The sequence below is a fragment of the Colias eurytheme genome, chromosome 18 (genome assembly GCF_061535395.1).
Source record: "Colias eurytheme isolate Ceu_HAF_F1 chromosome 18, ilColEury1 Martin Lab GWU primary, whole genome shotgun sequence".
Taxonomy (NCBI): Eukaryota; Metazoa; Arthropoda; class Insecta; order Lepidoptera; family Pieridae; genus Colias; species Colias eurytheme.
In genome coordinates this window covers 1303378-1331111 of record NC_142997.1, presented here as the reverse complement: position 1 = coordinate 1331111, position 27734 = coordinate 1303378, and the positions used below count along the sequence as shown (strand labels likewise).

General features: G+C 35.9%; 3 protein-coding genes across 3 annotated transcripts; all 3 read left to right on the top strand.

Annotated features, from left to right (window-relative positions):
• The first annotated feature begins 1051 nt into the window (after positions 1-1051).
• LOC149900436 (b(0,+)-type amino acid transporter 1-like) lies at positions 1052-8793 on the top strand. The gene is made up of 8 exons (XM_090112427.1): positions 1052-1292; positions 2879-3148; positions 6122-6247; positions 6473-6617; positions 7168-7395; positions 7649-7745; positions 7994-8321; positions 8632-8793. The coding sequence occupies exons 1-8, from the start codon at positions 1052-1054 to the stop codon at positions 8694-8696; spliced, it is 1500 nt and encodes a 499-aa protein (XP_089968553.1). The 3' UTR covers positions 8697-8793.
• LOC149900437 (uncharacterized) lies at positions 3529-5424 on the top strand. Its single transcript, XM_090112465.1, has 3 exons — positions 3529-4073; positions 4277-4460; positions 5135-5424. The coding sequence occupies exons 1-3, from the start codon at positions 3751-3753 to the stop codon at positions 5279-5281; spliced, it is 654 nt and encodes a 217-aa protein (XP_089968591.1). The 5' UTR covers positions 3529-3750; the 3' UTR covers positions 5282-5424.
• Positions 8794-9777: 984 nt separating the features above from the next.
• On the top strand, positions 9778-27718 carry pic (DNA damage-binding protein pic). Its single transcript, XM_090112430.1, has 23 exons — positions 9778-9947; positions 10623-10771; positions 10995-11260; positions 12019-12118; positions 12315-12420; positions 12603-12685; positions 13288-13441; positions 14025-14246; positions 15037-15199; positions 15616-15724; positions 16884-17086; positions 19613-19764; positions 20040-20211; positions 20709-20852; positions 21827-21950; positions 22177-22378; positions 23171-23304; positions 23935-24060; positions 24455-24604; positions 24994-25124; positions 25834-26000; positions 26867-27093; positions 27599-27718. The coding sequence occupies exons 1-23, from the start codon at positions 9887-9889 to the stop codon at positions 27677-27679; spliced, it is 3426 nt and encodes a 1141-aa protein (XP_089968556.1). The 5' UTR covers positions 9778-9886; the 3' UTR covers positions 27680-27718.
• The last annotated feature ends 16 nt before the right edge of the window (positions 27719-27734 follow it).

Genomic DNA, 27734 nt, shown 5'->3' with positions numbered 1-27734 from the left:
GAGTATCGCAGATAGAGAAGTTTAGTTCAAAAAAAGTGCTACAAAGGCAAATAAAAAAGCAATAATAATCCAAAATTAACCTATCGTTACATTTTCAGTCAAAATCGGTACAAGACATAAAATACTCAACATTACCTATAGTACGAGATCCGGCTGCAGGATCAGTGCGTTCATCTGTTTTTTGCTGAAAACCGAATTTTTATGTATATTTATAATTAGGCAACCCTTATTTGCGGCCGGATGTAATTAGGCAACCATATATGATAATAAATAGAAAAAAATTAGCTTTAATTTGATATATGATTCATAAATGTGCGTTATGAACGTAAAAATGAATCGAAATCATACCTGTTTGCACCAGGCTGCCAAGATGTTGCGGCCAGGTGAAAAGCGGCAACCGTGATTTTTTAGAATTTTTATATCATTTGACGTGATGTAGACTACATTTTATTCAAAAAACAAGTGAACGAATTTTTTTCCCAAAAATCGATTAGAAAAATTTTAATTAAACATGCTTGCGGCCAAATTTTGACTGGCAACCTAGTCGATATATATTCTCCTAATTATAAATATACATAAAAATTCGGTTTTCAGCAAAAAACCGATGAACGCACTGATCCTGCAGTGGGATCTTAGACTGGCAAGCAGCCGAAATTCAGAGAAATTTTACAATTTTGAAACTCAACAATATTACCCGCATACGGCATAATATTAATTATCCATATTATATAATATATAAATAATCTCAATATAAAATAAAAATAACACGGTACTGTGAATCCAATATGCCAGAGAAAAAAGATTGTGGAATTTATAATATTGAGTGTACGTGAATGTCACCATTATTTAATCGTAATCACAATTGATAAGACGTCTCTACAAGTTCATTCACTGGATAATTCGATTATGATTTACGTTGACCTTCGTCGTAATAGCGTGTAGCCGGGACTGTCTAATAAAATTAAATTTCCAATTGATATTATTTCAGACAATAAAGTAGGGTGACTAGATTTTAAGATATTGAAGTTAATTTTTTTTTGTTACAGAAAAAATGGCTACACAAGAAAAATCTCTAGAAAAGGCTGAAAAGGACGAAAATGGTTTGTCCAGTAGACACGGAAGTGAAGTCAAGTTGAAGCGGGAATTAGGATTATTTTCAGCTGTTAACCTAATACTTGGGGTTATGATAGGGTCTGGAATATTTGTGTCTCCGGCATCCGCATTAAAATACTCGGGATCTGTTGCCGTGTGTCTGATAATATGGACCGTGTCTGGCGTTATATCATTATTAGGTGGGTGTAGGTAAGACGCCTATTTATGTTATTAACATAACCTTATCTTTGTATGAATTATTATTTATTACATGACTTTACAGTTTACTTTTGTAACATAAGTCTTTTTATACTACATCCTGTGAGTGACACGTAATTGAATAGTGTTAGTGTAGAAGGCCCTTTATTATTTACATTCATTACAAAATGTACTACCTAAATCAATGATATTTTATGTATAGATACGTTATATACTCACAATATATCCAAAAAAAATGCTTCATATGCAGTGTCAGGCACACACAAATACAATTTTCATTTTACTTAAGTAATTTATTACATTGACAGACTGTATAAGAGAGATGGCTCTAATAAAATGATATAAACAAAAAAGACAAAGATAGTTTGTCACTTCCGCGCAGGTGTAAGCAAAAGTCATAAGAATTCACCAATTAAATATAAATAAACAAATAGTTGCCATGGTAATTGGCATAGACTAACGACACAGAAGGTTCAATGTTATAGATGTTAGGTTTCCTGAACAAGTAAATAAATGTGACAATTTCATTTAAGTACTATTTTATGATTATTATGATGTCGTTTTTATATGAAAAAAAAACTTTTTTGGAGATATAACTGTATTAAGTATTTATTACTAGCTGTGGTGTTCGTTTTCGGTCATCATCATTTCACCCGATAAACACCCACTGCTGAGCATACTGCATAGTCCTCCTTATAGAACTCCAAAAGGACCGATCTTACGCTATTCGTTTCAAGGCAGTTCCCGAAACCCGTACAAGGTCATCACTTCAACTTGTAGGATAATTATTAATAATAGTGGTGCCTAGATGAAAAAAAAGGATGAAATAAAAGAAAGGATGAAGTATAAGCCTTTTTTATCTAAAACACAAATAAAATCTATGTTCAATAGCTATTTACAGAAAAGCAAATAGCATTTTTCGTCAGTAGCGATAATCTTTTCTTTAATGTATACTTATATTCAACATCATTTTTGCAAATAAACATTTTTGCCATCACGATTTCATTGTATATAATAAATAGATATATTTGTTAATTATATGCACTGTGTGGATTTAAATATTAAAATAATCAAGTATAAATTTACACAAATCGAAATTAATAAAACAACCGTTCTATTTTCAATAATCGTATCTACATGATAATCTTTGAACACAGTGTACGCTAGCTTTGTCACACTAGTGATTGAAGCAATGTTTTATCCCTTTCATTATTTCAATACACGTGTCAAGCAAGTGTCATTCATAAAGAATTGTAAATTGTTATTTTTACTCTTAAACTGTAATAATTTAATATATTTTGCTGTGATATGATATTCCTTTATCTTTCTTTATTTTTTTGCACGAATACGTGCACTTTCTGAACACACAGGAAGGCATTTTCGACAACTTTAATGTACCTATCGGCACATGCGCTCACTGGGACCGGTGACAATCTGACTGATTGCATTGGTCCCAAATAGGACCAATTCACGGAATCATTTTTGGTGCGTTGATGACGTATCTACCTCTTGTTTCTATATATAATATCATTGACCTAAATAAACAATAAAACATGACAAATTCCAGGTGCACTCTCCTTTGCGGAACTTGGAACAGTTTTAGGCGAGTCTGGTGCAGAATATGCCTACTTTAGAGAAGCTTTCGGTAAAATGCATAAGTTCTGGGGACCGCTACCTTCCTTCATATGTGCATGGATTTATGTCGTTATTTTGCGACCTGCTGAAGTCGCTATTATTGTTATGACATTCGCTGAATATGCGATACAACCTTTTACCAGAGACTTGGAAACAGACTATAAAATGATGGCTATAAAATTGTGTTCTTTATCGGCTCTTTGTAAGTATTTTATATAAATTATTTCCCCTTTATTTACATTTGATATTTGTAATAAATAAAAATACTGTTCCGTACTGTTCATTGTTGTGATTGGTTATCATGATAATCATGATGATAATACATTTTTGTTATTCTAAGTTCGACATTAGATAGAATAACAAAAAATGAAAAATCATCATCTTTTTTAAAGTTGGCGGTAAAATCGGTGTGCACTAATTGCCATTTTAAAAAACGAAATATCATTAAAAAAAATAAGACCGGTGCGAGAAGTTGCAACATTATAAAAAGTTCATGTTGTCTATGCGCGTTATCCGGCGGACGACGCTGTCAAAACTCAAATGTCAATGTCGAAATTTAAATTTTCAAACTCACTCTGTGAAACCACTGTGAAACTCACTCGAACGGTTTGCAACGGTTTGTAAAGACGCGTTGTTTATTTTATTTTGATAGTGATATTAGATTCAATTTTAATGTTCTTCGCAACGACGAAATAATAAAGTAATATAAGTATACGGTTACGAGAAAACGAGTTATTAGATAGTGTCACTAGAAAGAAAAGTTTTACAAAACAAAGTTTATATCGTATAATATCTTGCAATACAATGGCTAACAAACTCAATACTGATACTAAAGATGGTTTATCGAAAGAAATGAAAAGAATTCAGCAACGATGCATCGACACACGGAATATAATTGAGAACACATTAGATGTTTCATTACATCAAGATAACGTAGCGAATAGTGCTTTGTCTTACGTCGAAGGCCTCCGAAATGAAATCCTTAACTCCAATACAGTCATAAATACAGACGACAATTTAATTACGGCTCAGTTTTTAGCAGAAATGAAAACAAAAACGGAACAGATAGATGAACTGATTGCGTTTACAAAGGGGAATATCTTCGATACAGATCGAGAGATTGAAAGGTATGGTTTAAAATGTGTAGAATATAATAAGATTAATGCAAAGTCTAAATAAAAAAGCTGTAAGTAGTGTTTGTTTCTAAACTGCTTGTGAAAACCATGCAATGAATTAAAAAAGTGCTGTGATAATTAAAACTATACTATTTCTTCTAAAATCATTATACTTATTATGTTTTTAACAAAAATTTTCGTTTAAACCTTCCCAGATTACAAAACTTAACAAAAACAGCGAAAGAAGCTCTCTCCAGGCCAAGAGTGGTCCATCGAGATGTGCGTTTGGAGCATTCGCAGAAAGCAAAGGAAACATTTTTAGAGTTGAAGAATGAACTGCAAGGTCTCATACAGTCTTTACATCCAGAATTAAGTGATGACATAGTGGATGTTATGGGGGTAAGTAAATAATATTTATAGATATAACCTATACTAATATAAAGCTGAAGAGTTTGTTTGTTTGAATGCGCTAATATCACAAACTACTGGTCCGATTTAAAAAAATATTTCGGTGTTAGATAGCCAATTCATCGAGGAAGGCTATCGGCTATATATTATCATCACACTTAGACCAACAGGAGCAAGCCACGCGGATGAAACCAGAGAGCGCAGCTAGTAATGGTTATAAAGTACAACTCTAGATGGAGTAATGTTATCAGCTTTCTTCTATACTAGCGGTCCGCCCCGGCTTCGCCCGTGGTACATATTTCGCAATAAAAGGTAGCCTATGTTCATTCTCAGGGTCTAATGATTATCTGTGCCAAATTTCATCATAATCGGTCCAGTAGTTTATATGTGAAAACCATACATACATACAAACCTTTCCTCTTTATAATATAAGTATAGACTATAGATTAATATGATTGAGATGAAAGATTTGATGTTTGTTTTCAACTATTTAATATAAGGTTTAATTTATGATTTTTAACAAATAAAAACTACTGCACCTATTTCAAAAATACTTTCACTTTAACCCTGAGGCTGTTTTGTTTTTATCCCCAGTCTATTCATTCACATAACATTATACAGTGTATTCAACTTGTTTTATTTTAAAATGCTATTTATATTTTCAGCAACTGATGCAGGAGAAATTAAACGAGGAATCCAATGGATATATTGAAGTTACAAATGAAAATTTTGAAATAATTGAACTATTGAGTAAAATGAACATAGTCACAGCAAACCCCTACAATGATATGGAAGTGAAACTCGCTTGCTAATATGTATTTTAAAATTATTTTTTATTCTCATCGTAAATTCACCCTTAAATCTTTATATTAAACTTGCTTTTCGCCTGCGGCTTCGCCCGCGTTGTCTAAACCTTAACAAATCATATTTTTAGTCCTTCCTCAAGAATTAATCTATCTCTTAAAAAAAACCGCATCAAAATCCGTTGGTTAGTATAAAAGATTTAAGCATACATAGGGATGTGGGGATATAGAAAGTGATCGTAGTGATGTTGCCAGAAAAAAAAAATCATTGTGGACACCATTTTAAATAGATATTATTATGTCGTACAGATTAGCTACAAGAGAATTAAGTTTGTGAGTTGTTAAGTGAATTAAATAATGTTTATTTTGTAAATCAATATTAAGTCATTTTAATAAAAACTTTTAGTAAGACACTTGGTTATTTTATTTATTTTCATTTCCTATTCTTTATCTTATCTATTTTATTTGGTTGATTAGGTATATTTTTTATGAAACGTTTTTCTTTTTAAATGAGTTACAGGAGTAATCTTTTTGAAAGATAATCCTGAATAATCAGACAAAAGCTATCCTAAATATTAATAGAAACTTGATATGACGCCATAGATATTTAATTATATTACAAATTTTGATAACATTTGTAATATAATTAAACTAAATTCATATATTAATTTATGTCTAAACTTCAGTAATTAAACTCAAATTTCCAGAATGATATACTGTGCATCTAGGCATGCATATTCTAATATCAAATATGTAGATATGTATGGTGAATATACTGCCATAGATTTTATTGTAATAAAAACCTACTTATAAAGAACCAAAAAACAATGATTTTATATTTTGTTGCAGTTATTATGACTTATATAAATATAACAAGTGTGAAGCTGTTTGTAAGAGTACAAAATATATTTGGTGTGTGCAAAATATTTGCCTGTCTTGTTGTTATTGGAGGAGGAATTTATGTGATAGCAAAGGGTAAGAATATTAGTATTATTAATTAAAAATTTAGTACAAGAATTGGTGAAAGGTTTTAGATTCTTTAAAAAGTACTGTAAGTACTAAGTAGTATAGTTTTATATCTGTGCTGTATCAGTTTAGTTAACAGTTATTCGATTTTTGGTATTTACTTAAAAACGTGAATCACAATGAAATCACAAGGAGTTTATCATAAAAATGTATATAAATCGTTTTTTTTTACAGGCAACACAGACCATTTGGAGAAAGGATTCGAGGGTAGCCAAATAAGCGCGGGAGGACTGTCGCTCGCTTTGTACTCTGGTCTATGGGCGTACGATGGATGGAGCAGTGTTACAGTTGTCACTGAGGAAATTATAAATCCTGCAGTGTAAGTTCTATAAAAATACTTTGATAAAAAATTAAGAAAGCCTTTTATTTTCACTATACCTACTGTTATTTTATCCATAAATATGATTATTCATTACATAAAGGGCATAAAGCTTTTATTAAGCATAAAATATCGTGTTTGCTTTGGTTAAGCAAAAAACATCGTCATGTATAAATTTATAGCACAGTTATAGACTGTGTTGCCATTTTATATAATTTAAATTATAAACAAGACCACTTCTTTTAAGACCAGAAAGAGAAACATTACAGTACTGAGATTAAGGTGATGTAAATTAAGTGAAAACTAATAAATCTATACTTCTATACTAATATTATAAAGCTGAAGAGTTTGTATGTTTGTTTGTTTGAACGCGCTAATCTCAGGAACTACTGGTTCGATTTTAAAAATTCTTTCGGTGTTAGATAGCCCATTTATCGGGGAAGGCTATAGGCTATATATCATCACGCTAAGACCAACAGGAGCGGAGCAATGCGGGTGAAACCGCGCAGAACAGCTAGTACTGAATAAAATGGTATTTTCCTCTTTACAGCAACGTGCCGCTCAGCATATCAATAGCGGTGCCCCTCATAACCGCGCTCTACGTATTCATGAACGTCGCATACATGTCAGTGCTCAGTTTCGACGAGATGACGTCAGTTCCCGCGGTCGCTGTCACATTCGGTGATAGAGTGCTCGGGCCGGCTAGCTTCTTGATACCGCTCGGTGTTGCTATCGCGACGTTCGGATGCGCTATGAGCGTGCAGTTTGGTGTTACCAGGTATTATGTTTGAATAGACTTTTTGTCTAACTACATCTTTTCAAATAAAAAAGCATAATAAAATAAATGGAGGATAAAGGAAATGATAAAAATATGTATCAGTTTAGAATAGACACAAATTCCCTTTTTTTAAAGATTTTGTTAATTTGCCCTTATTTAGAGTGTATTTAGCCTATTAACTTATAATTATTAATTTTTTTATTGTTTATAGGATATATATTTCAAAGAGTTTAAAAATTGTTGATTGTTTCAGAGTATGTTACACTGCTGCCCGTGGAGGTCACATGCTTGAAGTATTCTCATTTGTTAATGTAAAGAGACTGACACCAGCGCCGGCTGTTGCTTTACAGGTAAAATTGTTTACTTATAACCACCTCGGTAAAGCTTAGAAGCCAGAACACGAGGTTCGATTCCCAATTATTATTAACAAAAATATATTAATATTTCAGGAATTATTGTGTATTTCATTTTATCAACTTATTGGTTCATTTTACCATGTAAGGCATATAATCAAGTCTGCCTTGTAAAACAAATCGCAAGTAATTATTTCTGTACCAAAAATATACTACACTTGTTAATGCTTTATTTTTTATTTCAGGCAGTCATAACATGCATATTTATCCTCGTCGGCAACATTGCGACGCTCATAGAATTCGCCAGTTGGTTCCTCTGGTTCTTCTACGGGTTGGCGATGGTCGCTTTATTAGTGTTAAGAAGAACTCAGCCATATGCTGATAAACCACGGCCATATAGAGTGCCTACACCAGTGCCTTGTTTTGTGTTGCTAATAGCAATATTCCTGTCAGTGTTGCCAATTGTACACGACCCGTCGGTTAAATATTTAATGGCAATCGGATTTATAGTACTGGGCGTTGCGGTGTACACTCTGTTTGTGTATTATAAGAAAACTCCTACATATTTATTACGTAAGTATTTGTAATAACTTTATAATAACCTGATATTTTAGCTCACACAGATAAAAAATAATAATAATAGAAAGCTTGTAAATTGTCTATACTTCTATACTCATGAGATTTGCAATCTTTGGGACTTGTTATCAGAATAGAAAATTATTTTGTCTGTAAATACCATTTCATTAAGGTTTCAACGAGATGAGCCACTAGTATTAACCAAAGTTCCCGTTATTTGTCCCATTATACATTCTGGATTGTTACCCCCATGCCCAGGAACGTCATCGACAGTTTCATAGAAAATAATCATTTTATATCTTTTCAGGAAAATTTACATTCCTTGTACAAGTGCTCTTCGAAAGTGTACCGCCTAGCAATCGTGAAGACTGATTTTGTTATAGAAATCAATTTTATTATGATGTACATATTATTGTATTGTGATAACAACTATTTTAATGGAACAAATAAAATATATTTTTTTAGCTCATTATTGCGTTTTATTTTTTTCTTGTCTGTATCGTCATGTGGTCTTTAGTAAACGATGCGAGTTCATTAAGCATATTTCAAACAACTCATAAAAATGGTCTAAATTAAATATATAAATTGAAATTTATAGCAAGTAAACTTATTGACTTGAGTGTGCAATCTTGAATTGTTTTATTTACCCTTATTTACCATTATATAAATACATAAGAAACCGATCATGTGTTGAATTTTCAATCAGGCACTGATTATTTCCCTCCCTTCAACTTCAGCTTCCAAAATATCTCTCAAGACATTACCTATCATAAAACAACAAAATTATATTCTGTCTTTATATGAATAATGAATCGCAAAATGTAATTGGTAGGCGCAAAACTCGAGAACATCTTAACCGATTTCGTTAATTCTTTTTTTTTATAATATTATATTTTGAGATATGAGGATCATTCTTATGGAGAGAAAACGTAAACATGTGCCACGGGCGACCGGCGAAGTCGGGGAGCCGGACGGTCTTCTAGTACATAATATAATAAAAATGAATCGCCAAAATATGTGTTACTAAACCTAAGCGCTAAACTCGAGAATGGCTGAACTGAATTTTGTTAATTCTTTTTTATAATATTCCCGAAGCACGAGGATAGTTCGTATGGAGAGAAAACGTAAACATTTACGACGGGCGAGTCAGGGGCGAACCGCTAGTTTCCGATAACCGATTTTATTGGATTTTAAGGTACCCTTGATGGTACATATTATACATGTTGTTTCACATTGCGAAATAAAGACAAACGAACGCTTTCGTATACATAATATTAAGCAAGAAATCTAGGTATTTACATGAATGTGGATTGTGTAATTATTTCCTTGGTAAAAATAATAATTTGAATTCAAACTGATATGAACCATAGACTATACACAATCACATTTTACCCAATAATCGTGTATCCGAATGTAAAAAAGTAGTAAAATAAAAATTAAAAAATTTAGTCTATGACAGCCGACAGTCTGACAGACCGCCGTTGTATTGTTTAATTTTGCGAAAAACAAATAGGTAAAATAAAATTAATGATTAAAAATTAGGTTTGAATAAATAATAAATCATGGCTTACCACTACGTAGTGACTGCACAGAAACCAACGGCTGTAACAGCATGTATTACAGGTAAACATTGTGTGAATACATATAGTATTCTGTTTATTGAGGTTAGATATATACAATATCTGTCTGATGCTTATTAGATTTAAGCGAATTATTAATGATACTATTATAAATGCAGTATTTTGTATGTTATGTAAGAGTAATTTTATAATATCACTGTGCTCTCACACTGCTCTTCAATAAAGTTGATCCGACGTTACATTTACTTTGAAAAGAGCGACAGCATTATCACAGCGTTTTAAAATGGAAAATTGTATACAGATTCAATCGGAAATGTAAATCTATTCCATTGTTTACCGATTTCGTTATAACGACTTAATTAAACCTCGCTTAAATATATTCAATATGCCTATTGCGTCTTGGCGGCCCTTGAAGTGCATGCTCCTAATTCAATGTGCAATCTATTTATAACATGCTGGCGAATTGATTTTTGATAGTCATAATATAAAATACTACATTTTATCACTATAATACACAAATAGAATCAAGAGGATAAATTTAATCCAACATTTATAATGGATAACATTCTAATATTCTTTCATCAGTAGAGAGTAATTATTATTCCTAATTCACACAGACTAGATTTACTATAGTTTCCACCTCATATTAATAAAGGCTGAGTTGTGTCACTGAATTACACTATACATCAATTTGATCCACAAAATTTCTTATTTTTAGGCAACTTCACATCACCAACAGACCTGAATCTGTTGGTGGCAAAGGTGTCACGTCTAGAAATGTACTTGGTGACACCAGAAGGGCTCCACCCCATGAAGGAAGTTGGGCTGTACGGCAGGGTAGCCAAGATGAAATTATTTAGACCACCTGTAAGTATAAATTTTAATAACCTGCGATTTCAAATTAACAGTGTTTTATAGTATTTATTTCTCATTGTTAAATTCTTAAAACAGTGTCCATTTCATTTGTTATAAGTTTTTCTAAACTGAAATTCTATCTTAGTTGAAAAGTGTTTCATTTTTCATAGAATCTCTGTTATTTCATCCAGAAATGTATTCAGAACCAACTTAAACATAATTTATAACATTTTAGTATGAAAACAAAGATCTAGTCTTCATTCTTACCGCGAGATACAATGCAATGATATTAGAATGGAGAACAGGGCCAAACGGTGATCTCGAAGTGGTTACCAGAGCGCATGGTAATGTCGCTGATAGGATTGGAAAGCCGTCAGAGAATGGGATTCTAGCAGTGATTGACCCACAAGCGAGGGTGATCGGTCTCAGACTGTATGACGGTCTGTTTAAGATAATACCTCTCGATAAGGATTCTACAGAGCTGAAAGCTGCTAGTCTGAGGTGTGTTTTTTTTTTAATAAAATTAATTGAAGCATTGTGAATGTTTATTAAATTTCATCTACACTAATATTATAAAGAGGAAAACTTTGTTTGTTTGTTTGATTGTAATTAATAGGCTCATAAACTACTGGACCGATTTTAAAAAATCTTTCACCATTCGAAAGCTACATTATCCACAAGTAATATAGGCTACATATCATCATGCTAAGACCAACAGGAGCGGAGTAATGTGGGTGAAACTGCGCGGCACAGCTAGTATATATATAAAACAAGATATTTTCTTCTTGGTTTAAATTAAAGCAAAAAAGTTTTACAGGATTTTTCATTCAATTTTTTTAATTCTTTAAATAAAAATATGACTAAATGGCAACAAGTATGGTTTTTAGCAAACAGTGTAAAGGTTAAGTGTGTATAGTTGATTTTTTTATTTATTAATATTGTAACATAGAACCATTTGTTTGTTTGGTTGAACATGGTTATCTAGATCTTATTTGAATTGAAAAATTACTATTTACTAGCTTTCCGCCCGCGGCTTCGCCCGCTTTGTCTAAAACATAATAAATTATATACTAAAACCTTCCTCTTGAATCACTCTATCTATTAAAAAAAACCGCATCCAAATCCGTTGCGTAGTTTTAAAGATTTAAGCATACATAGGGACATAGGGACAGAGAAAGCGACTTTGTTTTATACAGTACACACATTGTAGTGATCTTTGTCAGCTAGTCTACCAATAATATTATCAATATTTTTTACAGGTTGGAAGAACTGAATGTGTATGATTTAGAATTCTTGCATGGATGTGCCAACCCCACTTTAATATTAATTCACCAAGATCTCAATGGAAGACATATAAAAGTGAGTTGAATATTTGTTATTTTTCATTTAAAAAAAATCTGGCTAAAAATAGTATTCTGTTTTTTTATACTGTGGTTAAAAGAGTGGGATTTAGCTACTGCTACGGCTTTACTGTTTTGTGAAAACTTTTTGTATACATACATTATTTGGATACATTTTTAACTTCTCATATAATGTTTTATTTGCATAATTTTAGACACATGAAATAAATTTAAGAGACAAGGAGTTCATGAAGATACCATGGAAACAAGATAATGTTGAAACAGAAGCATCTATTCTTATACCAGTGCCAAGTCCTTTAGGTAATTATTTAAATATGTACTTATATTACATAAGTTTTAAGGTTATGGTTAATTTTATGTTTTTTTTTCATATTTGTGTACAATCTATAAACTAAAAAATGTATGTTGGTGTAACTTTTGCAAACAATTCAGATTTTTTTTTATTTCTTCCAACATTAAATAATGTTTTATTCTTTTTGTAGGTGGAGCTATAGTAATTGGACAAGAGTCCATAGTGTATCATGATGGGCAGAGCTATGTGGCTGTTGCACCTCCACAGATTAAGGTACCTTGTTAACATGAAAAACAATCTCTTCTATTATATATTGAGATCTTCTATGAAACAATTTTCATGGAATACTAGTTTTGTCATAACTAGCTTACTTTTATTAGATATTTTTTTCCTTGTAAAACTATATATGTACTTACATTTTTTACACATCCATACTAATATTATAAATGCGAAAGTAACTCTGTCTGTCTGTCTGTTACTCAATCACGCCTTAACTACTGAATCAATTTGTATGAAATTTGGTTTAGAGATATTTTGATACTCGAGAAAGGACATAGGATAGGTTTTATCCCGGAAATCCTACGGGAACAGGATTTTCTCTGTAAACGCGGGCGAAGCCGCGGGCGGAAAGCTAGTTTAAAATATTTCTACACTGAAAAGTAATAAATGTCTATATGATCATCATTTTATTTTTTTGAGAAAAACAAATCATTAAAAAATAATTGTATTTTTTAATGATTGATTACTTATTCAGAATTTTAGGATTAGATTTTCTAAAAATCTATCACCACATTTTTTTCTTCTACTATATGTACTAAAAGTTGTCATGAAAATATTTTCTTTGTTTTCATTTAACTTCTAAAATATGAAACCAGATGACACCAATAAACTGCTACTGCCGCGTCGACACGCGTGGCTTACGATATTTGCTCGGTGATATAGCTGGTCGTCTCTTCATGTTACTATTGGAATTATACGAGCGGGTCGATGACACTCATGCTGTTAAGGATCTGAAGGTGGAACTGCTCGGTGAGTGTATACAGCTGGTTTAATATGGCAAATAAAATTTTTTCAAGGATTTTGTCTAATCAAATTGAGAGCAATTAACTACTTCAATTTTCTGTTACACATGATGTTAATATATATCCATACTAATATCATAAATGCGAAAGTAACTCTGTCTGTCTGTCTGTCTGTTACTCAATCACGCCTAAACTACTGAACCAATTTGCATGAAATTTGGTATGGAGATATTTTGATACCCGAGAAAGGACATAGGCTACCTTTTATTGCGAAATATATACCACGGGCGAAGCCGGGGCGGACCACTAGTTTATAATATATTATCAAACACAAACATTCATTTTTATATTATAAAAATATGTAAAAATATATGTTACTGACTGACTTATAATGTTCAATTAAAAAAAAAATCGGAATAATTTGTATCCTATATTTTATCATGTAATGTGTTGTATAATAATGTCATAATCACTGTTTTTTTTTATCTATACAAATTTGTAATAAGAAGGTGTTCAGCTGAAGCAACATTGCCAAAGTTTATCACTAACTAATAAAATAGTAATTTTACTTCATACTACTTTTATTCCAGGTGAAATACCGATCCCCGAATGTATGACATATCTCGACAATGGTGTTGTCTTCATCGGTTCCCGTCTCGGGGACTCCGCCCTCGTGCGTCTATCAGCGAACCGCGACGACTCCAACCAGTATGTGAAGGTCATGGAGACATTCACAAGCCTCGCTCCGATAGTGGATATGTGTGTTGTGGATCTGGAGCGGCAGGGACAGAATCAGCTTATCACTTGTTCGGGTGAGTTTGGAGTTATCTATACTAATATTATAAAGCTGAAGAGTTTGTTTGTTTGTTTGAACGCGATAATCTCGGGAACTACTGGGCCGATTTGAAAAATTCTTTCGGTGAAGGCTATAGGCTATATATCATCACTCTACGACCAACGGGAGAGGAGTCACGGGGGTGAAACCGCGCGGAGCAGCTAGTTTCTAATAAAATAAACTACTTAAAAAAGTAGTTTTAAGTATATTCCTGTGGCAATTTTATTTCTATAGATTCATGTATAAACTACTTTGTATTTCTTTTACTAATGTATGTGTTTATGTCCATACATTTACAGTCTTGGCGTAAATGTCAGTGTTATATTGTTCTATCTCTTTAATGGCTGTTTTCAAAGCTAGCTGATATGTTCTGTACACAGAAGCTTGTCAGTCAAAAGTACAAAAAAATTATGTCAAAAAGTGTTATCATTGTATGTGTCAGTGCTATCATTGCAGCTTATGTGGAACTGGCTATAAGTTACTAAATATGTTGAGAATATTACAGGGTAAAAAAAATAATTGTACCAAATAAATATTTTTCCTTAAAACTATTATAAAAAAATGTATGCGTGTACTAGAGTACACACGTAAGAAGTGAAACTTCTTTATGACCTTAAAAATGTCACGAGTATGGCGTAACGCAAAAATGTCACGCGTACGGCGTAACGCAAAAATGTCACGCGTACGGCGTAACGCAAAAATGTTACACAAAATTTTTGTCCAACCCCAATAAAGAAGTTTCACTTCATTTAACCTTCCATCCTCAGGTGCGTTCAAACAAGGTTCCCTACGTATTATTCGCAACGGCATCGGCATTCAGGAGCAGGCCTCCATTGATTTACCGGGCATTAAGGGCATGTGGGCGCTCACGTTGGCACATAATTCGCCGTACCATGATACACTTGTGTTGGCGTTTGTTGGACAGACTAGGTAAGTGTTTTATGGGCTTTTTAATTTAAAAAATTAAAAAATGGTCGATGTTTGAGACAAATGGTAACAAAAATTGTACATTTACACTGCTCTTATAATATTATTAGTTTAGATGTGATGAAAGTATAAAATATTAATCTTTACAGTTTTAACAACATGCTTAAAATTAAATGTGATATTTTTTTACTTTGCCAGTTTTGTAGCCTATTATAATGTCTTTTCTCTATGTGAAATAATGAACTTAAATGAACAAATAACAACACAAAATTGGTAGTCAAAGGATGTACGGTGTTATTTTACCTTCATTTTCTATAGTACAGAGTAATTTGGTCCTTCGAGTCTGTCAGGAATTATACGTAAAACTAAACATGTAATTCGTAAGAAATAAAGAATCTGATACTATTTTTCTTTTACAGAGTATTAACGTTGAACGGCGAAGAAGTAGAAGAGACAGAAATAAAAGGATTTGTGTCAGATAGACAAACATTCTTCACGGGAAATGTCTGCCATAACCAACTTATACAGGTATGACATTTAATTTTTTTTTTTTTTTTTTTTTATGTTATCGGAAGGCAAACGAGCGGACGCACTGCCTGGTGGTAAGCAGGTTGCGTCGCCCATAGACCATAACAGAGGTTATGGTTGTTGCCTACCAGGATTAAGGGATTTGGAAGGAATTAGGGAGAAAGGGGTGAGGATGGGAGGGATTAAGGATAGGGGAGGAGAGGATGGGTAGGGGATAGGAAGGGATGTGGGCCTCCGGACCCCTCACTCACCGTACGGAACGCGACAGTAAACTGTCACTATGGCGCCGATATTCTGTGAGGGTGTGGTACCTTCCCCGGTGCGAGCGTGGCCCAGTTCGTGCCGAAGCATGCTCGACTCCATTTATTTTTAGTTTTGTAGTATTCAAACGGTTTATTAAAAAGTAGCGGTCCGCCCCGGCTTCGCCCGTGGTACATATTTCGCAATAAAAGGTAGCCTATGTTCTTTCTCAGGGTCTAAAGATTATTTGTGCCAAATTTCATCAAAATCGGTCCAGTAAGGCGTGAAAACCATACATACATACATACAAACCTTTCCTCTTTATAATATTAGTATAGATAAGAAATTTGAAAAAAAAATTGATCACGAGGCGAGTTTTGTATAAAAACATTTCTTATTATAAACATTTACAAGTGTCAACATAAAATAAGAATATGATGATAATGTGATTTTAAAAAATATTTTGTGCTGCTAATCTAATAATAAAATAATGCCTATAAACATGTTTTTACCCAAATGTATGTGTGTGCAATTATACTTTTTTTTTGCATTTTCAAATTTATATTGTTGTTTAGAGTCTGGCCAGCCAAAGCTGAACCCAGTGTTTTTTGTAGCGGCCACACTATGGAATGTCATCATGGCGTTTCGGCGTAGTTAGTTGTCAGTTTTGTTGAAAACGGTTCAAATAATTTGCTTTAATAACGTTTCAATCCTGCTGTGTTGTGTACCTAATGTACCAATACACTATGATCACCTCTAAGAATATCAAAAGTATCAAAATGTTTTTTTTCCTACTAAAGCCGATGTTACCAGGTCCATATTTTTTAAATTTGCCGCCCTTTACTGGGTTCAGCTTTGGCTGGCCAGACTCTATTTTATTGTGTACTGTAAATAAATTCATCTATTTCTTTTTTCACAGGTGACAGACGAAGACGTGCGCCTGGTAGCGCGTGACGAAGCGGACATTGAGGGCACGGGCGCGTGGCAGCTGGTGGCCAGCTGGCGCGTGGGCGGCGCGCGGGCCATCTCCGTGGTGGCCAGCTCGCACACGCGCGTCGTGGTCGCCGCCGGCAACCGCCTGCTGCTGCTGGCCATCCGCCGCCGAGAGCTGGCCGTCATCGCGTGAGTGTGCACAAGGCTTTGTGTTCGTGTTGTGTGTGGTGTAAGGTGTTGGTGATCGCGAGAGTGTGCACGCGGCTTTATGTCCGTGTTGTGTGTGGTGTCGGTGATCGCGAGAGTGTGGATGCGGCTTTATGTTCGTGTTGTGTGTGGTGTCGGTGATCGTGAGAGTGTGGATGCGGCTTTATGTTCGTGTTGTGTACTGGCCGATTAAGGAAAGCTGGCATCTTCACAGTACTCACACATATGCAATTGTATTATACAGTATGTTCAAAAATAAATGCGACTCTAGTTTAATTATTGTAGACTTGAATTGTAAAATGAGTGCGTTGTAGATAAATATAATTATGAAACTCTCATAATTTATATGTAAAATTACAATTTAAAAGTAACTCAATCAATGAACTTAATTATTTATTCTCATAATCAATTGTAATATAGTATTAATAATCATTCAATTATCAAATAATAATTAAATTTCATGTCATATTCAAAATAACGATATAAACAATACAAATAACACATGCGCTCACTCACAAGAAACAATACAAGCGAAACCCTAGCACGCAAGAGATAAGGCTACATTACAATAAAAGCTGTATTGTATGAAATCGGTGTCGGTGATCGCGTGAGTGTGCATGCGGCTTTATGTTCGTGTTGTGTGTGGTGTCGGTGATCGCGTGAATGTAGAGCTTTATTTGCAAGAAATAAACTATTGAAGAAGAAAAAACCACAGACATGTATCAAGATAGACTAAGCGAGTGTATGTACTTCCCGTGTCCAAACTACGTTATTGAAACTTACTTGACGCTGGCCTACACTCAGTCCGCGCTTGCAGTTCGCCAAGGAAAGACGTGAAGCTGAATAAAGTAAAATGCCGAATTGCGCCGTTATAAACTGTAGAAACTCCACAGCTGTGAGTGGCCAAGTTAGCAGAGATGTTTCCTTCCACCGGTAAGTAATTTTCTAATCAGAATATGCACTATTTATTTTAAAATCAAATAAAGAATATCTGTAGAAAACGATCGTGACAAACACGGATACCAAATCATACGAAATGATTCGGAATACATTGCGGCTTTTACTTGGCACGGTAAAGATCGCGTCGTATGATAACAAGCAATGAATAGCGTCTTCTCATTTTTCTGTTCTCATTTTTCTGTCCAATTTTGTGGTTAGTGATGTTCATTTGATGCAACAGTTCTCGATTCTAATCGATTTTATAATCGAACAGAAAAATGATAATTTGTAGGAGCAATTTTTCAGAAAAAAAGGCATAGATTTTTTTGTCATTTAATACGACTTGACCTAGAACTTTTAAGTATTTTAATACAAAGGTACTAAAAATAAATATTATGTAAAGTGTCATCTTGGGAGTTTTTTAAGAAAACTCCTTATTGCTTAGACTATGTTTGTTTTTTCAGTTTTCCAAGTAACCCGAACATAAAAGGAAAATGGATCGATGCAACGGGACATAAAGATTGATTGATTGACAGTTTCATTACTTTCTTTCGATGGCCTCTCTAGTACGTAGTACATGGTAACTCAATGGGCATATGTAAGAAAAAGCTAAAACACATTAGTTTACTTGTTAGAATATTAAAAGGTTTATAACTTTATTTTATCATCCCTCTGTCTATGGTAATTATCATTTTTCTGTCTTGAATCGATTTAGTAATCGATTACGATTCATTTATTTGACTACCTCTTAGACATAGATCTAGTTTGATCTGATTTCTTTCGATTTACTTCGATGGGATAGGACGATACTAGAATCGCCGCGCGAGTGGCGGCCTAATCGATTTAGCGTAAAATGAAATTAACATCACTAAAAAGCGCTCGTGACGTCATAACGCGTCAAGGTCAGTACAAAAAATATGACACGCTTGGTTTTCATACAGATCGCGGTACTTGCGTTGTCTACTTAAATATACATGTCTGTGGAAAAAACGTTTATTCAATGGCACATAGCCTCACGAGGACATTACAAAAACAATATTGAAAATACTTATATGGTATTGAAAAATACACATTGAAGTGTGTAGTCTGTGAAACGTAATGCCATTAAAAGGGGAAATCACTTGGTGAACATCTGTTAAAATTATAATAATGTAAAAATTATAGCGTGAATATGATTACAAATTTGTTATGTACGTGGCAATGTAACAAAATTTGAATGTTTTGCAAAGCAGAGATATGTAGGGCGAAAAAAACAACTATAAAAACATCATTGGTGTACTCAGATTAAAATTGAAAATATACATTACAAGCGGTCCGCCTCGGCTTCGCCCGTGGTACATATTTCACAATAAAAGGTAGCCTATGTTCTTTCTCAGGGTCTAAAGATTATCTGTCCAAATTCCTGTCAAAATCCAAATTTCATCAAAATCTGTCCAGTAGTTTATGCGTGTAAAGCATACATACATACATACATACAAACCTTTCCTCTTTATAATATTAGTATTGATTACTGAGACAACCAAGTAAGATTAAAAAGCAACATATAATAAAAAATGAATTTTTTCTCAGTGAGGTGTGCATGGAAGAAGAAGTGGCGTGTCTGGACCTCGGTCCTGGTGACGAAGAAGCTTTATTGGGCGTGGGTCTGTGGACCGATATATCTGTTAGAGTATTGAAGTTGCCAGATCTTAAGCCGTTGCACACTGAGAAGTTATCTGGAGGTATGTTTGTAGTTGTGTGCGTTTTAAGTGTTTGTACAGTTTTCATTTGGTCATCGGTTCATTTTTTGTTTGTAAAGATGATAACCATGTGCTACAAGATGTATATGTTTAATTCAGTTTTGGCCAGACATCACAATTTGGAAATCAGAAAACATTTAATGTTCCTGTTTTACATTAGGTATTTTATTTTACATTAGGAACTTTGTCATGTGTGTACATTTTCTTCCCATCCCTTTGCTTTTTTTATTTGACATTTTATTTTCATCTATTCCCAGAGATAATCCCAAGGTCGTTGCTCATATGCGTACTAGAAGGAGTATGCTATCTACTTTGCGCTCTTGGCGACGGATCAATGTTCTACTTCACTGTAGACCAGGAGACTGGAGCGCTGTCCAATAAGAAAAGGGTCACTTTGGGCACGCAGCCCACTGTGTTGAGGAGCTTTAGGTGGGTCTAGTTTTGATATAATAACTAATCTATACTTCTATACTAATATTATAAAGCTGAAGAGTTGTTTGTTTGTTTGAACACGATAATCTCAGGAACTATGGGTCCGATTTGAAAAATTCTTACGGTGTTAGATAGCCCATTTATCGACGAAGGCTATATATCATCACGCTAAGACCAACAGGAGCGGAGCAATGCGGGTAAAACCGCGGGGCAAATCTAGTAAGAAAAAAGGCAGGCTATTATAATTGGTCGCCAAAATTAATTATTAAGTTTTTTGCCGATTCTCATCAGACACCAGACATTTTAATGAAGATGTGTTAATTTGCTTTAAACAGTTTTATTCCATAGATCATATTCTAAATTATGTCATCAGATGTTGTTATAAAAATATCTGATACAATATCTTATATTATTCCGTATGTATTTTTTTAATGACCATGTGTTGCCAGGAAACAATAAACATGTTCTTTTATTAATTTGCTTTTATTTCGCAGGTCGCTATCAACAACAAACATATTCGCATGCTCTGATCGACCAACAGTGATCTTTTCGTCGAACCACAAGCTAGTATTTTCTAACGTCAACCTGAAGGAAGTGACGCACATGTGCTCGTTGAACGCGCAAGCGTATCCGGATAGGTGAGCTAGTTTACTACTAATATGTAATTTGTTAGATCACTTTTTGAGTTAGGAAAATAATTTTTTAAATATAACTTAACAAAAAACAGGGTTTAAGCGGGCGATCTAGTTGTAGCATAAATTTTATTATTAATTTTTGCTACTACTTGCGAAAGTGGATGCGTAAGTGCAATATTAATTGTTCTTGTAAGTGCTTGCGCAAGTGTTAAGTGCTTGTGTTTACGCAAATGATAGTGGTCGCGTAAGTGCCATATTAACTGCACTTTTTAGTGTTAATGCAAGTGCTAATGTAAATGAACTTGTTAGCGTCCTAGTGTGTTTAAGTGCAAGTGCAATACATGTGTATTAAAAGTGGTTTGTAATATTAGTAGTAGGAGCGCATCGCCAACAAACTGCTCTGCAGTTTGGCGAAAATTTGTGAAAATAAAGATTTTTATATGTAACAATAAAAAAAAAGTGTATCACGCAACTGTTATGTGCGTGGAGTGACGATCCGCAGGGTTGCTGGGCATAAAGCCTTGTTTCCACTTGAGCGGCTCGGCCAAATGAGCCGCTCATTCGCCTGAGCATGCTCAAGTGGAAACAAGGCTTTACTGGCGTCAACGAGCGAATGACCGGGCTCAATGGCGTGCCATGACTGAGGCCTATGTCCAGCAGTGGACTAACATAGGCTGATAATGATGATGATGATGATCATAGAGATCTAGAGAGATGCCAATCGCTTGCGCTGAGTACGAAACCTGGTGTCTCATTACAAATTTACGCACACAACTGCAGTAAACAAAATCAAAACAATACTTCGCGTTGTGTGCGTGTCATCACACAAAAATATGAGAGCGACTAGATTCGCACACTAGATTGTAAGTGATGTACGTATACAGCACCGCTCCAGCTTGTTCTTTTTTTGGGCATATTACCATAATATCTCCCTTTAGTTTGTGTGATCTGTGATGATGTTATGTGCGTGTGTGCAGTCTCGCGCTGGCGACGGACAGCACGGTGACGATCGGCACCATCGACGAGATACAGAAGCTGCACATCCGCACCGTGCCGCTGCACGAGACGCCGCGCCGCATCGCCTACCAGGAGGCGTCGCAGGTGATTACTTCACTTTCAGTTTTCTCAACAGTTTTCTGTGCTGTCTAATTTTTTTTGTGCAATTTTTATTGGCATGGCTATTGATGCTTAAAGACAACTAAACAGATTCCGGTATCTTATTTCTTTCGAATGGAAGATTTTGTTACATTGACGTTTAAAGAGCAACTAGTTTTTGCTGGAACAACACATAAGGAAAATTTACATAATTTTTTTTATCTTTTTTTAGACGTTCGGCGTGATCACGATGCGCGTGGACAAGCTGGAGTACACGGGCGGCGCGGCGGGCGCGGCGGTGTGCGCGCGCGGCTCCGCCTCCACCGCCGCCGCCGCCACCAGCGGGGCGCCGCCCGCGCAGCCGCGCCACGCCCCCCCGGCGCTCGACCTGGAGATACACAACCTGCTGCTCGTGGACCACCACACGTTCGAGGGTGAGTGTGGAGCCCCCCTGCATGCGGCGTGCTGCAGTTCATAGCCGGGCTGCATGCGAAGTGCTGCAGTTCGTAGCCGGGCTGCATGCGAAGTGCTGCAGTTCGTAGCCGGGCTGCATGCGAAGTGCTGCAGTTCGTAGCCGGGCTGCATGCGAAGTGCTGCAGTTCGTAGCCGGGCTGCATGCGAAGTGCTGCAGTGTATAGCCGGGCTGCATGCGAAGTGCTGCAGTGTGTGGCCGGGCTGCATGCGAAGTGCTGCAGTTCGTAGCCGGGCTGCATGCGAAGTGCTGCAGTTCGTAGCCGGGCTGCATGCGAAGTGCTGCAGTGTGTGGCCGGGCTGCATACGAAGTGTTGCAGTTCGTAGCCGGGCTGTTTGCGAAGTTCTGCAGTGTGTGGCCGGGCTGCATGCGAAGTGCTGCAGTTCGTAGCCGGGCTGCATGCGAAGTGCTGCAGTTCGTAGCCGGGCTGCATGCGAAGTGCTGCAGTTCGTAGCCGGGCTGCATGCGAAGTGCTGCAGTTCGTAGCCGGGCTGCATGCGAAGTGCTGCAGTTCGTAGCCGGGCTGCATGCGAAGTGCTGCAGTGTGTGGCCGGGCTGCATACGACGACGCGTCCACACGAGCTAAACGCAAAGGCATCGTGTACACAAGACACTGCGGAGTACGCGTGCGATGAAGAAACTGCGTGATAGTAATGTAACTCTAATAGCATTCAAAAGTAACGCAAAGGAAGTAACTTGACCTTGATATAACTTATGCAATTCATAAAATAAAATTTCCCTATTTCCCCCACAGTGTTACACGCGCATCAGCTACCATCAAGCGAGTTCGCAATGTCACTAGTCTCTTGCAAGCTCGGCGACGACCCGGCGCACTACTACGCGCTCGGCACAGCTATACTCAACCCGGAGGAATCTGAGCCGAAACAGGTGAGCTCATTCAACTCGACACAGTACTACGATTACACATTTTAGCAATTTCAACTCGAAAACTTACAACTCGATAAAGTTCTACAATTACACATTTTTGCAATTACAACTCGACACAGTTCTACAATTACACATTTTAGCAATTTCAACTCGACACAGTACAATTATACATTTTCGCAATTACAACTTGTCACAGTTCTACAATTACACATTTTAGCAATTACAACTTGTCACAGTTCTACAATTACATATTTTCGTAATTACAACTCGATAAGGTTCTACAATTACACATTATTGCAATTACAACTCGACACAGTACTACAATTTCACATTTTCGTAATTACAACTCGAAACAGTACTACAATTACATATTTTCGTAATTACAACTCGATAAAGTTCTACAATTACACATTTTAACAATTTCAACTCGACACAGTACTACAATTACATATTTTCATAATAACAACTCGATAAAGTTCTACAATTACACATAACTATTACATAGTTGTAGTAGTTCAAAATTACACAGTTACTTTGACTTTTAAAGAATCTATTCAATTTTCAGACACATGATAACATGATTCACATATCTTTTTTTATATTTATTCATGACATTTTTACCAATTTCAGGGTAGGATAATATTATTCCACTGGTCAGAGGGCAAGCTGACACAGGTAGCAGAGAAAGAAATCAAAGGCGGTTGTTACACACTAGTTGAATTTAATGGAAAACTACTCGCCTCAATAAATAGTACAGTGAGTATACGGCTTTATTATTTAACGGTTTAGCAAGTTTTTTACTTGTGAAAACATTTTAAAACTGGAAATTGTCTAATAAAAATGATTTTAATAATAAACTTAACAATTCTGTTTACCTATTGGTATCAAAATTTAATAAAATTTCCAGGTATGGCAGAAAATATCAGATTTGCAAAACTTTTAAATTTTTGTCCATCCAACTACATATTTTATGTATCTTCCAAGTTCCTATAACTTATAAATAAGAAATAAAGTAATCCGAATTATACATTACTTTTGAAGAATTTCGGCGTTTTATAAGTAAAGAAATATTACATACTATTTTTTGAAGAAAATAGCTAATTATTTCGTAGAATATAAGAAATAATCAAAACATGTTACAATTTTCCAGGTAAGATTATTCGAATGGACGTCAGAGAAAGAATTACGTCTAGAATGCAGCCATTTCAACAACATAGTGGCGCTTTACCTTAAAGTTAAAGGTGATTTCATACTGGTCGGAGATCTCATGCGGTCCATGTCACTGTTGCAGTATAAACAGGTGGGGGAAAATGAAAAGATTTTTTTTTTGAGTGTGGATGAGGGTAGAATTAGAATTAAATTCTTGAGGAAAAGCTCTGAAGTCGAAATCTGTACATTTGATTTATGAAATTATAATTAATTCATACCGATAATGATACTCTAAAAAACAAATTACTTTTCTGGAAGGATTTTTTAAGAAATTACCTTTTTTTAGAAGATGCAGAATACCGCATATTTTTTTAACCAATGTAAATAAACGGTACAGTAAAAAGCAAAAATGTGCAATTTATTTTTTTACGGTCTGCTTTTTTTTTGTATAAAACAAAATTGACATTTGTAGATCGCTTTATAGAAACTACATATATCACACTTTTCCATTTTTTTTTCTAAAAATACATTTAATTTCAGATGGAGGGTAGTTTCGAAGAAATAGCGCGCGACTACAGTCCGAACTGGATGACGGCCGTCGAGATACTGGACGACGACACCTTCCTCGGCGCTGAGAATAGCTTCAATTTGTTTGTCTGTCAGAAGGACAGGTGAGAACTTTTTGTGACATTTTTTATTTTCAAAATAATGCCCCCGGAATGGTCATTTTAAGGTTACATTATCGTACTCAATATCAGCCGTACAAATAAACGAGTTATAACATTTTATGAAAAGAATAAATAAATAATAACGATGTCATAATTTCTTCCAAATAAATTTGGAATAACGTCGATGTCACTATGTCACTATTCATTGCATAAGGTTTGAATAAGCAAGTTTTTATTTGTACGGCTGTATGTGTTTAATATAATTGTTTGTGATCAGGCTTTAGACTTTTGTCTGTCTGTCCGTTGTCGTGTCTGTCTTGACACCAGGCTGTATCTCATGAACTATAGACATCAGGGTATAAAACAGTTGATATTTTCAAAAATATTTATTTTGTAGCTATAAAAATTAAGTAATAGAAAAACTGAGGTTAAACGACGGTTGGGGCGGTTATGAATCGGATGGGTGACCTTTTTTGCAATTGCTCTTCTTATTTGTTCGGCACGCGAGTCCAACTCACATTTGACCTTTTTTTTTATAGTGGGGAAATCTTCCAAAGATACCCACGGCCCCCGGGGAAGGAGCCGTGGGTTATGTCGGATTCTTACCGACTAAAACCCCACTGTGTTCCGTCGAGCCGCTTTAATGATGGGGCCGCGGGTATTTGAACTCACACTTGACCTACTTTTATATCATTTTTTTTTGTTTGTGCAGCGCGGCGACAACAGACGAGGAGCGGCAGCAGATGAGCTACATGGGGCAGTTCCACATCGGCGACATGGTGAATGTGATGCGGCTCGGCTCGCTGGTGGGGCAGAGCGCCGATACAGCAGCGCCCGTCGCCAACCCCGCGCTGCTCGCCACCGTCACGGGCGCTATATGTGAGTGCCCCTTGCCCCTGCCCTGATAACATTAGCTGCTCCAACTGCCCCGACAATATTATTGCCCAATCTGCCCCGACAACTTTAGCTGTCCCATCTGCCCCGTCAATATTATTGCCCAATCTGCCCCGACAACTTTAGCTGTCCCATCTGCCCCGTCAATATTATTGCCCCATTTGACCCGACAATATTATCTGCCCCATCTGCTCCGACATTAGTTGCCCTATCTGCCTCGACACTATCATTGCCACAGCTGCCCCGATAGTATTATCTGCCCATCTACCCAGACAACTTTAGCTGTTCCATCTGCCCCGACAACTTTAGCTGTCCCATCTGCCCCGTCAATATTATTGCCCAATCTGCCTCGACAACAGTAACTGCCCCATCTGCCCCGGAATTAGCTGCCCCATCTGCCCCGGCAACAGTAACTGCCCCATCTGCCACAGCAATATTAGCTGCCCCATCTGCCCCGACATTAGCTGCCCCGATAATATTATTGCCTCATCTGCCCCGACAACATTAGCTGCCCCATCTGCCCCGACAATATTATTGCCCCATTTGACCCGACAATATTATCTGCCCCGACAACTTAAGCTGTCCCACCTGCTCTGACAATATTATCTGCCCAGACAACTTTAGCTGTCCCATCTGCCCCGCCAATATTATTGCCCCATCTGCCCCGACAATATTATTGCCCCATCTACCCCGACAACATTAGCTGCCTTTTAACAGTTGTGTTAGTGGTAAGCAGTCATTTTAACAGTTGTGTAAATAGCAGGTTGTTATATTAATAGCAGTGTCTGTATCAGGTTATTACATTGCCAGTTTTCAGCCATACAAGAGAGTATAAAACGTTTTTGTTCCAGGCCTAGTAGTCCAACTGTCCCCGGAGCTATACGAGTTCCTGCACCAACTAGAGGAACGTCTGACGCACGCTATCAAGTCCGTGGGTCGGGTGCCGCACGCGTTCTGGCGCTCCTTCAACACGGACATCAAGACGGAGCCCGCGGAGGGCTTCGTGGACGGCGACCTCATTGAGAGCTTCCTGGACCTCAGCAGGGAGGTGCAGCAGGAGACTGTGCAGGGGCTGCAGGTATACACACACACACTGTCACACAAATAATACATGTTGACCGTTTTCCCCCAATTTCAAATCATTCTGCCAAAAAAAAACATGATGATCAGTCGTCAAACACTAAATAAAAAAGAGCGTGTGTGCTTAGCACACGCGTCAGAAGTGAAACTTCTTTCGCAAGATACCAAAATCGTTGCCTTATTCCATGACGCGACGTTATTACGCTAACTAGAAATTTAACTCTCAACGTTCATAAAGAAATATCACTTCAAAACCTCTACTTTTTGACTGTTCGCCCCCAATAATTCAAAAATACCCCTTTATTTCTCCTACATTTCAATCATTCAGAACTCCCTATAGAACATTAAAATAATCGTGTTGATCGATTGATAAACCACACAGCTACAAGTGCGCGACTAAAAACAGAAAAACAAACATATGATATGAATAATTGAGAATTGCTGTTTCAAAACGTGGCTTGGTTTTTACCAAATGGCTTTACAAATGTTATTTTTCATTGCAGATCGACGACGGTGGTATAATGCGGGATGCGACGGTGGATGATCTAATCAAGATAGTAGAAGACCTTACGCGAATACACTAAATACTTAATGTTCTCTTAATAAATATTATATTTAATTCACTCTTGTTTTATTTTT